The sequence below is a fragment of the Genypterus blacodes genome, unplaced genomic scaffold (assembly GCF_046128005.1).
Source record: "Genypterus blacodes isolate CSIRO-AG114 ecotype Tasmania unplaced genomic scaffold, CSIRO-AGI_Gbla_v1 ptg000021l_1, whole genome shotgun sequence".
Taxonomy (NCBI): domain Eukaryota; kingdom Metazoa; phylum Chordata; class Actinopteri; order Ophidiiformes; family Ophidiidae; genus Genypterus; species Genypterus blacodes.
In genome coordinates, this window is record NW_027466834.1 from 3779867 (window position 1) to 3796021 (window position 16155).

General features: G+C 45.4%; 1 protein-coding gene across 1 annotated transcript; it reads left to right on the forward strand.

Annotated features, from left to right (window-relative positions):
* The first annotated feature begins 228 nt into the window (after positions 1-228).
* znf469 (zinc finger protein 469) lies at positions 229-13193 on the forward strand. The gene has a single exon (XM_076142006.1). It carries the CDS (start codon positions 229-231, stop codon positions 12082-12084), a length of 11856 nt encoding a protein of 3951 aa, XP_075998121.1. The 3' UTR covers positions 12085-13193.
* The last annotated feature ends 2962 nt before the right edge of the window (positions 13194-16155 follow it).

Consider the following 16155-nt stretch of genomic DNA (forward strand, 5'->3'; position numbering starts at 1 on the left):
ACAAAAGCATTTAATATTATTCTCTCTCTGTTTCTTTCAGGTCTGCTTTGTGCTGGTGTCGGATCGGTGGTTCACAATGAAAGTCAAGAGATGAGCCTGCAGCAAGCAGCCTGTCCCTGCAGTTCCTGCCACTGGACGTTTACTGATTGATACTGCCCAAATGATGATGCCCCTGTCTCCCAGATAGCACTTCTGAGGACCAGGCCTTCACAACACGCAGTGTGCACCATGGCAGGAGAGACTCAGCGAAGGTACGCTGTCAAAGAGCTGGACACTGAGTCCAAACTGCAGAATGAGGGGACAGCACTGGAACAAAAGAGTGAGAAAACCACAAAGGAGTCTTCAGAGCACTTTTCAAGCACAGGCACTGAGGCCAGAGCCAGCAGCAGAGGGGCCAAGATTGAAAAACTAGAGAAGGAAAGGGACTGTACTCAACAGCGTGAGGCTGTAATACGGCCACAGCAGGCAGGAAAGATTGACTTCAGATCACTGCAGAACAGATCAAAATTTGCCACTGACAGGACTTGGCCCAGTGGCAAAGGCAGCCCCCAGTCCCCGAACGGAAAGGGCCGTAGCCGAGAGAAGGGTAAGCGGTCAGGCAAGACAGAGCGAGGCAACACACAGCAGCTGTACAGACTTAGTATCACAAATCCACGCTCCAACCCTAACATCGGCATTGCCTACCCACAGCAGAAGGTTTCGCAACCCAAGAAGCTTGAGACCAGTCGAGGCCCAGTCAACTACAGGTCCCACGTTCCCAGTATACCAGAGAGAGGAGCTGAGCTACAGCAAGAAGACCTCAGCTATAGCCGCTGCTTCCAGGAGCCCTCCTCTAACCTCACCTCTCTAAGCTATACCTCACAGGCACTGGGTTCCTCAAGTGGAAACTCCTCCCACCCACATCCACCCCTGTCTCAGCAGCAGCCTGCCTCAATGGAGCCCAGCAATGCACAGGCTGGCGGTCAGCTGGTCCTTGAAGACTTTCATCTGGGTGGCTCTACTACATGGCAGTCTCCTGAAAGGACTTTTAATGGTGCTAACTATGGAGTTTCATCACAAAAACCCACTGGCCTTGCAGATTCCAATAAGGCCAGTGCCTTTGTACCTGCTCCATTTCAATATGGATATCAGTTTCTGGAAGAAACAACCTCTGACTCTTTTCCCTGTGAACAGAACCCTCCGACCAAAGACTTTACAGACTCCTCTCTGGGTTCTGTTCATGTGACCCACAACTCTTTTTCCTTTACACCCGGAGAAGGACAAAACATTGCTCAAAATAGCTCTCAGTTCAGTAATGACCAGCAACTAGAGGAAAGAAACTCTTATCCCCACCCCCCACAATCGCAGTTCATCCAAGGGACAGCATCCTCCATCCACTGTTCTCGGAGTCTGAGCGAGGACTCAGCCAGTAATGACAGCTCTGGCTCTGGCTCACAACATTCAGACCAGGGAGGGAAGTCTGCCCTGTCAGAGAGCGCAGAGTCTTTTGGACAGACTGACAGTAGGGACCCAGCAGTCACCTCTGGGAAGAGGAATTGTCATCCCAAAGACACGGCTGGCAACCAAAGAACACTCATTCAAGGAAGTGTGCACCACGCAAGAAACATTTCACAAGGTTCCAACTCCCAAATGCACTTTCAGAGTAAAACATTCACTAGCGCTCCAGCTGGTAGCATTCACACAGGCTCGGGGCCTTTTGATAAAAACATGAACAATAAAGTTCTAAACAGGTTACCACACTCCTGGGAGGGGCAGAACAAGGCTTATACAACAGCTGATCAAAACACAATTCCATACACTGACATGAATGATAAGTTTCAGTTTCAGAACCAACCAGCACTCGACCAAAGGTCCAATTCATCTAAAAATAATAGAGTGCCCTGGCAGCAGATACGCCCAACCTCTGCCATGCCCAGCCAAAACAGGGTTGAATTATCGAGGAAAATAAGCAACCAGAAAATGGCATACATGGTCTCCCCCTCTGAGTGGCAGGATGATAGCAAATCACATAAACACAGTTCCCTGAAAAGCCCTGGACCTTTTCAAACCAGCAGAACCAGCGAAGGTTTTTCTAACCAAAGGCAAGAAAGTATCAAACATGGCAGCAACACAGTCTCATCTTTTAAAGTGGAGATCAGCCATGCCAAAAATAAGACGGCATACTTTGGACTGAACCAGTCTCTTCCTGTTGCAACATCTCGGAGCTATAACTATCCACCATTACAGGTCCCATCCATGGGACTTATGATGGTGGCGCCCTATGAATCCCCTTTGCCTTCGCCTGTCCACAACCCCACATCAAGCAGTACGTGCTCCTCCCTCTCTCCAGCATCCACCAGCCCAGTTAACCTCAGTTCAGATGACAGTCAGCTGTCAAAGGCAGCTCCCCCTCACCCATTTTATCACCCACACCAAACCAAAACTCAGTTACCCTCCGACCACTTAAACACTCAAGCTCATCAGTTTCACTCTGATGCTCCACGAAACCTTCCCTATGGGCCAGACAAAGACGACATGATGAGCTTCCTGCAAAATGGTGCACATCCAAAGACAAATATGGATGGAAACAAAGGTTATATGGAGAATTTTGGAGTGGATCATCACCAGCCGCCACCACCGTACTCTGCACATCAGCTGTTAGCCACAGCAACTCTCGATCAGTTGGATGTACTTCTGACATGCAAGCAGTGTGATCAGAATTTTAACAATTTAGCTTCATTTCTAGGCCATAAACAGTACTGTGCTCAGCACACATTTGCACAAAATGAACTCAAAGACATGCATACAAACATATCAAAGATGGAGGATAGAAAGTTCCATACAGAACCAGCAAAAGCAGTGTCATGTGGGTCAAGTGTTTCTATGTCAAGGTGCCCGTCTGAACTCCACTTGTCTCTGTTGGGGCTCAATAAAAATGGAGAACTAATATCTGACAACGAAACAAAGGGAGACAACAAAGACGATCCAATGAAACTCAGCTTATTCTCTGGACCTGGCAACCTTCCTGTCCCTCTTCCTGATTTGGAAATGGAGGATGCCAAATTAGACAGCCTGATTACAGAGGCATTGAATGGACTCGGATATCAGTCAGACAATGCAGAGATAGACAGCAGCTTTATAGACGCTTTTGCCGACGATGACCTCACGACCATCAAAGCCGCGTCAAACAAACAGTCTTTGAAAGCCAAAGAACCCTTAGTCTTCGATAGCAATAATAAACAAGAAATAGACGATGACCGGTCTTTGACACAGGGAAAGTACTTTTATGACTCTGATGTGGAGAGCCCCAAAGCAGATAAACAGTACACAGAATGCAAACTTGAGAAAATGTCTCTGAATTTAGAGCAAGACATGAAAATTAACAGTAAAAAGGAAGTCACGCATAAAAATTCAAGGATTGCCTCCAGGGAGAAGTCAGGGGAACGAGACAACAAAGTGAAAGAGGCGAGGAAGCTGTGCAAGAGGGAGGATGAGAACACAAACACGCCCAGGTTTCTCTTATCCAGCAAGTTCTCTGAGCGCTGTGGTGTAAAGAGCTTTCAGGACAGCTCTGCATTTAGAGGGTCGACTGTCTCGCAGGCGTCCACATCCCCGCCCTCAAGAACTGCAGTGAATGAGAGTAAAAGGAAAAGAAACGGAGGTGGCACCTGGAGCAAAGAACTGATTCATAAGATTGTTCAACAGAAAAATAAGCTCCATAAGCTCCATGTTAAAGGTACAAAGAACCTCCAGTTTTCCTTGGTGATGGAGAGACTGACTCCCACCATCCAGAATCCTGCGTTTGGAGAATACGACTATGTCTCCGACTCGGACGACGAGTGCGGACCTGTGAAGATTGCGAGCCAAGGCCTTCTGAACCAAAGCAGTCGATGTAAATACACGTACACCAAAGAGTGCAAATGGAGAGCGCGGAGCGAGAGGGACCAGGCAGCATGGAGACACGACTCAAAGGAATGTTTTGAGGTGAAAAAGAGCGAGGAAGTCTCTCTCTCCCCCGACAAACACACTTCTCACCAAAGACATAGGAGGAGGGGCAGCAGGTCGTCCACGAGCAGTGAACTCAGCACGTCTGTGAGCGTCTCCAGCGACAGCATCAACAGCCCCAAAAGCATGGACCGCACCGACTCAGACTGTGAGAAGAAGATGGATGTAAAGAAAAAAGAAACCCGGTCCTCTCCGCAGAAGCTGTGTAAAGAGTCAGGCGCATTATCGCTGACGTTCAGTAAATCAGTCAAGAAATCTAATGCTGATGAACTGAGTCTATCTGGCAACAAAGACAGCACAGAGACTTTAAAAGACTGTCACTCGAATTTTGGAGTTGCCGATCTGGTGGCTCCTTTGCAAGAAGCAAAGGACGCAGGGAAAAGCGGCGAAAAATGCCAAAGCTCACATGCTAAATCAAGGGAGAGGCTGATGTCATTTAGCAAAGAAAACGGCTTCACGGGCAGTTCTGATCGAAACACAGAGGAATCACCGCAACGTAGCAGCTCAAATGTCAACTCTCTGTTGTTTGATCCTCGCTGTCCCATCATCAATAAAGACGGCGATTGCAACAGTGACAGAAACACAAAGGGCACGGGAGGAGACGACACAGAGCCGCAAGAAACACAGCCGGAGCTGTCAAACGGCACAGCATTTGAGAAACAGGGCAACGGTGTCTGCATTGTGAAAGAGGCAATTACTTTAGTCGGTGACCTGGACCCCAAGTCTGCATCTCTTTGCGCCTCCTTGATGGATGAGGTGTGCTTATCTCCGGGTGAAAGCCAAGGTCCGCTGATACAGAAAGAGCCGCCCCACCTCATGCCCTACCCATTGGATCAGGAACCGGGCCTCATGAAATCCCCGCTCTCATTTGACACCTCCTCAATGTTCGGGGACCTCGCAGGATTTGACAGCGGCCTTTACGCAGATATGCCAATGCAGAAGGAGAGTTTCAGCTCAATCGAGAGTACAGTAGATAAAAAGGAGGAGTTTGTGTCGTCCTTCTCTCCCTTTCTGGAACAAAGAGACTGGGGCCTTATGGTGGATGTCAGCCCAGTGCTCCCAGATGAGATATCTCAATACAAAAGCAATTCGGTGAAAGCTAATGAAAAGAAAGCAGATTATAATCACGTCCCTTTGTCTCTGCCAGAGAAAATAATTGACTACAGTGCAAATCTCAACAGCTGTGCATCAGAGGACGAGCTGGAAATCAAAAGAATTGTGAATGAGCTTGAAAACCAGCTTCAAACGACAAAGCTGGAGAGCCCGCAGCTACTATCTCACGACATTCCTAAGCAGTTGCAGATGAGCAAGTTTTCACCTTTACGCCTGGGCGATGAGTCGGAGAGTGAAGGTGCCGCTCTGGGTATCTCGTGCCCGGTGCCAACCATGGACTTGCCAGTGAGCAATATGCCCACGGAACATTTCACTGAGCCAAGCCTCCCGTGGTCCAGTCCTTTTCAATTTGAGTTGATGAGCGGACACCACAGCTCCCACACCCCCAACGAACCCGGGGCCCTCGAACATTTTACCGAGAAAGAGAGCGACGCCCCAAACTTGATGAGCGCCGCCTCGCATATCGAATACTCACAGCTCCACAACGACCAAATATCTGAGGACAGAAATGCGGAAGAGGGAAATCACATCGAAACAAAGGAGGATATTTTAGAGCAGAAGAGATATGCTGAAAACCTGATGAAAAGCCTGGAGGTGATTTCAGATTCCATATTCAAAAAAGAAACAATAATGTCAGAGCACAGTGGGCAGGGTGTCGCATCTCTGGAGGGTCAACATCATCAAAAAATGGAATGTCCTGTAAGTGAGGCAGTGGAGAGAGGACATCTTGGTGAAAAGGAAGCAATTACCACAAAGGAGGATTTATTATCACCTCCAAATATCAATGAGCAGAAGGATGATATTAAATTCATATTAAATGAATCTCAGTTGTGTCTCTCTAACAGCACTGACCCCACAGCCAGAACAACCCGGCCAATTTTATTGCAGCCAAGTGAGCTTGTGAAAAGTAATGACAGCAAAGAGGAGACTAAAGTCCTATCAGCCAAAAAGGATATTACAGAGAATAGTCCTTTGATTGAATTTGTTCGCTGCTCAAATATGGTAATGCGTGACCCACATATGGTTGAGGAGACCTGTGAGGAGGGAAATGCAGGAGGCGATGTGAATCAATTGCTTAGAAGCAATACTCAAGGTCCGGAACATTTTATCACAAATGGCCACGGGGAAGTAGAGGCAGCAGAGGCAATCAATGATCGGCCTGGCAGCGACACTTCTTTGCCAACATTACCTGAAGCCAGTCTGGGCACTGGCGAGGAAATGGAGGAAGTGATGAAAACAGCGCTGGAGCAACAATCCACAGAAATCAGTTTGATTTCCGAGAGCCTTTCTTCATTACGGTGTGGAGAATTGAAACTGGAGCACTCTGACAGCGGGGAGGAGGAAGGTGAAACAGCAAAACAAGACAGTTTGATTGGACTTGGTCTTTCCCAGAATTGTAGTCCAAGTGCAGCAACTAATATGACATTGGAGATTGTCACTACCGATAAGCCTTGCAGTCCAATACTAGTGGAAAACAATACACAGCACTCCAGTCAGCTCATAGAGGAACAAAGCAATCTGTTGCTCCTTTCACACTCTAGTGTCGCTCCTGAGAGTGACACCTGCACAGCTATTCCACTTAATCACAACTTAAAAACTGGACCAAGTCTCACTTTTGACACTATTCAGAAAGAAGAGATTATGAATGTTAAGGACATCAAAGAACACCTTCCTATTCATTTCATGGCAAGTCACCATAATTCACCGTGTAGAGAAGAAGAGGAGGAGGAGGAGGAGGAGGAGGAGGAGGGAGAGAGTCACAGGCTTTTTCTAAACACATCTCCACCAGCGAGTCCCGTTTTTTCAGCTTCTTATCAAACACCCATAGAGAAGTTGGAAGTTCAAGAGGATCCATGTCAGTCACAAGGCAAATGCAAGAATGTGTCTGCTGACAAAGGATCAATTCAAAGTCAAATATCCCCTAGTACCCACACCGATAACTGTAACATCAAAGAGGCCTCCAGCGGCGATGAACACCTCAACACAGCCGCCGTGATGGAGTTTTCTCTGCTCAGCCCTCCTCACCTGGACCTCGGAATCACAAACTTCAATTGTAAACTTCCCGACACTGAGGCCACCATTCCCTCGCCACTTCCCTCGAGCAGCACAGCAGAATCGCTGGCAGTGTCACAGGGCCTCGACGAGAAAGAATCGCAGTACGATTTCAAACTCAGTCCTCTGACCTACAGCGCTGTCTCGGATGAACCTCCGCCGCTGAATCAGTATGACTACATCCCCATTTCTCCAGCCAGCAAATCTGAAGAGAAGTTGCACATCAAGAAGAGCCCCAGAGATCTCTTTGAGCCGTGTGACGACAATGTGGACCCCTCAAACATCTTTAAGGAAACTGAACCAGTTATTGACACATCATCACTGAATTCGGACCCCGCAGCTAAACTAAGTGTGGACAGTAACAGCATCCAGAACGGTATCAAATTCACCTGCTTTGCATTGGGTTTGCAAACTGAAATCAAAAGCACAGATTCCTCATCTGGCATTGAAGGGAAAGATTTGGAGATTTGCCGTAATTCAGCTGCATCTATTGATCATTTGCATATTCAGGCCGATTTACTGAAAAATCTTGAGTCAGAAAATTTTAATTCCCATCAGTCTCCCTGTGAGAATGACAAATCGCTTCTCAGAAAAGACTTTTCAGATGCTGCGCCCCCTCCTAAGCCACTCATCATCTGTGAAAAGGAACAAACACTGCTTCCGCCAGAACCGTCAGAAAAGCAACCACCAACAGAGAGTGGCCAGCGTCCAGCAATCCACCCAGTCCACAAAGAAATGTCACCAAAAAAGACAAACACCCAGAATAAACCTCAACAGGGGAAGGTACTCTGTGAAATCTGCTCCATGTGTTTCAGGACTGTGCCAGGGCTGAAGAGACACAAAGCCATGAAACATTTAGTCAAAGCAGAAAAACACATTGTCCCGGAAAATACAACATCGCGCCATCAAGGGAGGCTGATTATTTATGAGACATCACAAACTACAGACAAAGAGCATAAAGATGATTCACAGACTTCAAGCAGCATTCTCGTATCCAAAGCAGCAGAATGCGAGTCGGCCCCGGACGAATCAGAGACAAGTGCGGCGGTGGTGGACGGGATCAGCCATCACAATCCTGTGTTGCCACCAAAGGCAAAGAAGACCAACAAACACCGGAAGAGCAAAAGTAATGAGGCGAATGTGAACTCCGACCCTTTCTCTGATGAGCTTTTGAATATATTAAAGACAGACATACTGCAAGCTATCACTCCTGCATTTATTAACCACGGACATCAAGAGAGATGCAGATCTCCTGCTGACCAGGTGAAAGTCAACACACACCTTGAAAAAACTGTAGTAGAGGAAATTCCTCAGCCTGGCTTTGAAGATGCATCCCGACCTGCGGAAAAAGAGGCAAACCCCCTTAATGAAACTGTAGAATTCAATCAAATCACTGATACAGAGGAGATGAAATGTCCAAGCATCGCAGAGATGACAAATGGAGACGTATGTACAAATAATAACGCAGAATGTGTCACGGCTGAAAACAACATGATCAGAGAATGTAATGAGCCCAGAGACGATATGTTTGCTGAGACAGAGACATGTGGACGAAACGGACCGGAGGAGAATCTTACTGAAGAGATTCTTAGAAAAGTGTCAGATGAGATCAAATGTGAAAACGGCGTCCCTTCAGATGAGGTGCTTCCTCTCGCCTCTTCCCCCCTCAGTCCTCCCGGCATAAGTCCTGACCTGAAGGCCTTGCTGGACAATGACACCACGTTCTCACAGCTCTTCCCCAGAGACGAGGAGGCCAAAAGGAAGAAGTGTCCAAGAGTTTACAGCAAAAGAAATAAAAGACAGAAGCTGATTCAATCACCAGATGCAAGTTTGACTCAGGGTTTCCCTCCTGCAGAAACATTTGTGCACAATAAAGATCAGTACCTGGAAAACCATGCAGGGCAAACACTCATCAACAATCAACCAAACAACCAATGTGAATACGAAACGATTTCAATTGACGATGCTATCATGTTAAACATGTGCCATAACAGCGCTTTAAAGGCCGACGCCAAGCCGTTATCAGATATAAACCAAAGTGTTAACGATCATGAAGATGGTGCTGCAAAGACTTCAGAGCAAAGCAACAGCCTTTTGACCCCACCTGAGACTACCATTGATAAAAGCTCAATCGAATGGAGCGGCTCCAGTCAATTCAGTAGTTTCAACACAGACCCCATCATGACCTCTAACCCGAGCACCTGCAAAGCAGAAGTGCCAGCAGGTCCTTGCCCTCTGCCCTCTGCTCCCTACTCTGTGGAGCCTTGCGGCCCAGACAGAGTGTCAGACTTCCACAGCATTGACATTCAGAACATCAACACCACCTTTCAACTTCCTGAGATTCAGTTCTTTGACTCAAATAAAGATATTGCAGTGGCTCCTCCTGCAGCAGCTGTTGACATGGAAAAGAGAGATGAAGAAAAGTCCAAGAAAGTAGCAGAACGGCGCGGCAGGAAAAGGCAAGATGCTAGTATAAAGGTCAAGGATAAGCAGTACAAGTGCAAGGTGTGTTTCACTTGGTTCCTCACCCTCGGAGAGCTCAATTTTCACAAGTTGTCACACAATCCCTCTCCGCCCCCAACCTGCTATATGTGCGTCCAACGCAAGTTCAGCTCCAGGGAGCAACTTAGAGACCATCTGAGGGAGAAACACGCCAAAAACAAGACGGGCATCTGGACCTGTGGGATGTGTCTGAAGGAGATATCAGACGTGTGGATGTATAATGAACACTTACGAGAACACGCCACTCAGTTTGCACGAAAGGGCCAGACGCAAGGATCCATGCTGGGTATTCCTGGCTGCTTTATGCAAGAGACGGCTGTGAAGAACTTCATCACCTCAATCATGCAGCACCGCCCCAACAAAGCCAATAGAGATTCCAGCAAAGCCACTAAAGACCAAGTAAAAGCTGCTGCTACAGACGTGGTTATGGGGGAGGGGAAACCCTCAGAAGGGCCGGAGCCAAAAGTTCACAAAACTAAAAGCAGCAACGGAGCAACTGTGAAACAAAGCACCTTAACACCACTTGAGGTCCTCCACAAAACGGAGACACCGAAAAGTGTAGAGATGCATCCCAACTGCAAAGACCCCTCAAGAGACTGCCACCACTGTGGGAAACAGTTCCCCAAACCGTTCAAACTGCAGAGACATTTGGTAGTTCACAATTTGGAAAAGATCTTCCTGTGTCACAAGTGTCCAGTCTCTTATCAAGAGTCTCAGGAGCTAAAAGAGCACCTGAAGAGAGAACACGAAGAGCTGGACGAGCTGGATTCAAAGCACACCACCCTCTACACCTGTGAGCTCTGCGCTGATGTCATGCACGTGATTAAGAAATCCTTCATCTGCAGCACCTGTAACTACACATTCTCCAAGAAAGAACAGTTTGATCGCCACATGGAGAAACACCTGTCAGGGGGGAACAAGATTTTCAAATTCAGAGGAGTTCTGAGGCCCATCAGAGCATCTTTGTCCAGCGAAGATGATTGTGATTTGCCTGCAAGCAAGAGGAGGAAAATTCTCAGCGACAGTCAAGAGAATAGCTCAGACAGCGGTATCGCCAGCGTGAGCTCACTGCACCAAAATCAAACCTCTGAAACGCACTCTTCAAAGTCCTTTGTGTCCATGGCAGACGACTCCACGCAGACCACTGCTGACGAATATCACAGCGGTACGAACAACGCCAATGTGAAGACAGAGGACGTCGCTGAAGACTACTCTGTGCTCTTTGTGGAGCTGGAGCAGTGTGCATTCCACATGGGCACCTCTGACTCTGCTACGCCAAAGAAAGAGGACATTGACACGATGCCATCAGCCAATCCCGGAAAACAGGACAACAGGAAATCAGCTGCTGAACCATGTGACGTGAAGGAGGAGGATGAGTCTGTCAGCATCAGAGCAGAGACGATCCAGTGGTCGCCTTCCAAAGAGAGTGGCAAACTGGTGGTGGAGAGGGTTAAAGCTAAGGAAGGATCTGCTGACCGTAACTCAGTGGAGGCTGTGGAGAAATGCAGCGTACTTACTCACAGTGAGGATTCTTTTGTCGGTTTAATAGAAAATCAAACAATTTCAAAGTCACCTGAGTCAGCGAAGCAAGATTTAGCTACCAGCTCCACGGAGCAGCAGCAGAGGAACCATGAGCCGGGAGAAATCCCACCGAAAGCTTCCATTAATGACAGCAAACAGCAAACTCACTCTCACAGCGTCGAGCAGGAAGGTAGCAGTCAGGTGAAAGACAAAGCTGTGCCTACCAAAGCAACTGATCATGCTAAGAGTAGCGTGACATCTCACAGCTCAAGGACTCCAGAACTAACACCAGTCCTCCACTCCAAGGTGTCTCTCCACGCCTCTGTCTCAAACGACGGCAGAGAATCTCCGAGACCACAGAAGAAGAGGAAGGAAACGAAAACGCCATACAGCCTGCAAAGGGTTTCCCCTCCTGCCACGCAAGAGAACTTTGGCGTGGACGCGAGGGCTAAGAAAAAGTTTCGCCCCAGCAAGTGTACAAATCCCTCTCTGCAACGCAAGTCAGACGGACCCAATGACTATCCTGTGCTCTCCTCAGTGCGGGATGACGTCGTTAGCAACAAAATCATTTCCAAGTGCAAGACTGCAAACTTGGGTTTGCAAACGAAGAGAACTTTGCTTGACAACTGCACGCCAAAGAAAGCCGAGTTTGTGACCCATCTGAACGGGGATTACAAAGCCAAAAAAGGAGCCCCGGGGCGTCCGCTGCATTCCCCGGTTTCTAAAGTGTCAGCAGTTCCCATGAACAATCCCTTGAACAAAACAAGGCCAAAGATGGGGGTCAGATCGATGGAGAGCCATTCGTATCGGACAGCAGAGTCCCAGAACCACCTCCTAAGCCAGCTGTTTGGCCAAAAACTCACTAGCTTTAAGATTCCTCTAAGGAAGGACACGTCCGAATCGATTAACTGAGAGGTGTGTGAGGGTTCTGTGAACAAGAGACTGTAAATGTTTATAAATGATTAAGACAATTCATTATGGTGAATGAGATTGCACAGCTATTTTCCGTGAAATGCTATCTTAAATAATTGCGTAGTCACTTTATGTCTTCTTTATATATGTGTTTTATTACACAAATGTGAGGACGAATGGCAGATATGAATTTTTGGGTCAACAATGTATCTGCTCATTGGGGCAAATCATTGAGGATTTTTCTGTTTTTCCTTTTTGGATATTTTCAGAGATTATATTTCATTCACATAAAGAAAAGAAAAAAGAATACTTGAAATACAGTAAATATATTTTTTACCAAGAAATGCATGTTCATGTTACAAACATAACATGATCTTTATAGCAGTTCTCAAGTTTCTGCAATAGGACCAACGTATGTCGTACCTGACGTGGACTGTCATGCACCTTTCATACATGTCTGCAACATATTCATTCTGCATTAATTTTACTTTACTGTACTGCATTGACATTCATTATATTAGCCTTTTGTATAAACATTACCTGGTGCTACGTTGTGTTTTATACTAATGTGAATGCCAATGTCCTCAGAAAGGAACATGAGATCTGTAGCAGCAACAGTACATCCAATTCATTCAACTGTTTTTACTGGTTCTCTGTAGTTTCTTCAATGGTAACAATACTGTGTAAACCATCAAAGTGTTTGATATGTAGACTGATTGAACAACAATATAAGGAAAGTTTCCATTGTATAAACTCAGGTGCATATAAGGACATCACAGTCCCAAGACCTGTATTCGGATTTCCTCCCATGCACTGATTTTACCACACACAAATCACAAACTCATCATCTGTCTGAAACTCCAACTGTTTAATAATGAATAGTATTTACTGGGACAAAAAAGGTGCTTTATCTTGTTTATATTGTATGTATCTTATATTGTATAATATTGTAGGTAGAATATTGTCCGGTGTAATGCTTAATGTCAAAGTTTTATTTTAATAATGTGCAAAAGATTCAGAAGAAAGGGAAATGCAGTGTTTCTTGCAAGTTGTAAAGTGGTTCACTAAGTGCCTCCTTTATAGTTATTAAAGATCTATATTGGTCTCTACGTATTTGTTCTTGACATTTTCTTCCTTTGTTCATGACATCTTTTACAAATATTCCAACTTCCATCCCTGCACACTGCGCACTGCATCTGTCACCACACACATCAAATGGTGGAAGCTGCTTGTGCCCGCAGGCAGAAACAGGTGCACACAAAACGAAGTCTGACTCATTTTAGTCTCATATCAGCACTTCAGTGAGCTAACTCATCATCTGAAGGATGTGCATAAATGGATCTTTGCTACAGGAAATAAGACAGTTACATTTACCCAACCAGATGTTAGTCTTCAAAAACATTGTGGAGCTTGCAGTGAGGAAGTCCCTCTCCTGTGATTCTTCTGTCATGTTGCTCTCTCGACACTTGTAAAATGGCTTCTATTCCTACACGAACATTTTTCATCATCACATAGGAATAAAAAGCCATAGGACATAGTGGCGTGTGTATGGAAACACTACGTGGTGAGTATGAGTAGAAGCAGCGTTTGCACATCATCTACAGAAATCGCAAGTCCTGTGAAAGGGTCAAATAAAAAGGGGGTAGAAAGAAAGGGAAAGAAGAAGAGATATCATGTTTATCATTGACTCAAGCATATAATAAAGATGACTATTTATTTCAGACACACACTACTAACATTGTACAGAAAAGTCATTCTGAAAGACAAACGTTTCCTGATTAATAATCTAGTAAGCAGATCAGCCTGCAGTAGATCCTCGTCAGCTAGAGAGAAACACGTAACTGCATATAGAATTCTGTTTAATTTTGTTCTTTGAAGTCCATGTCTATAATGCATCACATATATAGGGCCTATATGAGACACACACATGCATAAAATGCATGAGCAGAGATATAAGCCCTCATTATGGCAGGACTGTACTTCTAAGGTGTTACATACTGCATGGCTGTAATACTTAACTTAACTTAACAATATCTAGTATCACGATTGCTCATCATCACTGTATCAACTTGCTATGAGCAGTTATGAGGTGAGAGTGTGAGCAGTTAGAGGATGAGAGGATGTGCTGATATGATGCAAATGCGCTGTAGGTCACAGGCAAGACAGAATCCAGCTAAAACATGACGAGAGCACTCCGATATCTCTAATTACTGAACGGGAAAACTGGCTTCACAATACCCTGGGAACTCACATTCGCAAAGACCTGATAAGTGTTAACATAGAAGTGAGAGTGTCGATTACAATTCAATTACAGACCCGAGATGCTGTTAATTCAGTCATCAAAGGTTCAACTGTATAAATGATTGTGCTTATTTTTGTAATCCCTCTTGATTGTTGTTGTAGAATGCCATATTGCATAATGAAGGCTTATAGTAACTCCTCCGGGTACTGATTTAGACTTTGTTGCCAAAATTGTTTGATTCCTCACTGTGACTTCACTGTAAGTAATTTTATATAAGTAAAAGTTACTCAAAGTTACCAAAAAGTCTAAAAATATGAGATATGAATGCAACAACCAACACACCGATAGAAGGCTTATGTATGAATAACAAATGTTTAAAATCTATACTTGCAAATGAGATGAAATTGCGTTTATTGGAAATGACCTAGAATCCCTGATACTGAAGACTTCAAAGTGAACACAACCTGCCATATATTTACATTTGCAGTTGATGTTACTTCATGATTTTAATGCCTAATTATCAGAATGTAGGCAAATTATCAACCTACGATTCTTACTTATACTTTTGAACTGCTAACGGTTATTATAATTAACATCTACATAGACTTCTCGAGATTTATTAAAAAGGCTTAAATATGCTTATTGGCTTGTTGCTGTCTTCCTGTTGTAAATGGTATAAATGGATCATTGACCGTTCGCCATTGATCCAACAGCCAAATTCACTATTCAAATTCTCTTTGACCTTATAATGATATAATAATAGCTTGTGGTGTCGTTGCTTCAGTGCAGTAATGATGAGAGTTTCTGCATTAACACTGCAAAATTAAAGATTTAATTACAAGAGGCTGCAGCTCATTCTCCAAGGTAAGATTAAATGTGTTACACAGCTGCAGTCCGGGATTCTGTGATGAATGTTGTACTGGCTGCAGGCTGCGTGATTGATGACTTCAGTGACGCCTGAGACATCACGTCATTTAATACGTTTCCTGTGATAAACATGATATGAAGTGAGTCTGGTGATCTCTGTTTCTCTCATTTAATTTCACCATTCAAATAGTTTTTCTACTGAGCTGATGATTCCACGTTATTCGGGCAATTCATTACAGCAGTCGTGACTATTTTATTGTTAAATTTACCTTGATTTTACCTGATTCGTGCATCACGCCAAACCATCCGTCTCGCGCAGGTCCTCAGGTCAGCAGCTGTGTGTTGATCAAGAAAAAAAATCAAGAGGACTGTCACAGTTTAGCTCAGTATCTGTCAAATAGAGTGAATAGGATCTCCGCACACGCTCCTGTCAGACTTCCTTTTATCATCTGATCTATGAGGAAATTCTCCAGAGGCGCAGTCACGCCGGAGCATGACAGCCACGCTTTGCACTTTGAAGTAGGGTGACATTATCAGTGAGTATGGTCTTGAAATAGCATCCCTCTCTCCTCTCTCACGCTCCCATTCTGACTCTCCCTCCCTTTTTTTATTTGATCTCCTCCTTTCTTACCTCTACTCTCCTCCACTGCCACCCTTCATGCTCATACTTTCTTTTGCGGTTCCATCAATTCCACTCTCGGATCACGGCCTCTTCCCGTTTTTTGCTTCCGTATTTCCTCATCTCTTTCTTTTACCCTTAATTTAACTCCTCAGTCTTTCACCTGGTTGTTGCTTTGTTCACCTCATCTCATTTCTCTTCTCTCCCTGCTTTTCTTGTTTCATCCCGCACCTTTCATGCCCTCCCTGTCCTTCCCTCCCACTCATCTCGCCGTTCCCCCTTTTCTATCTGCCTCCCCCTCTCTAACCTCGCCTCACCCTTCGCCCCCCGCCCCCTGTGTTGG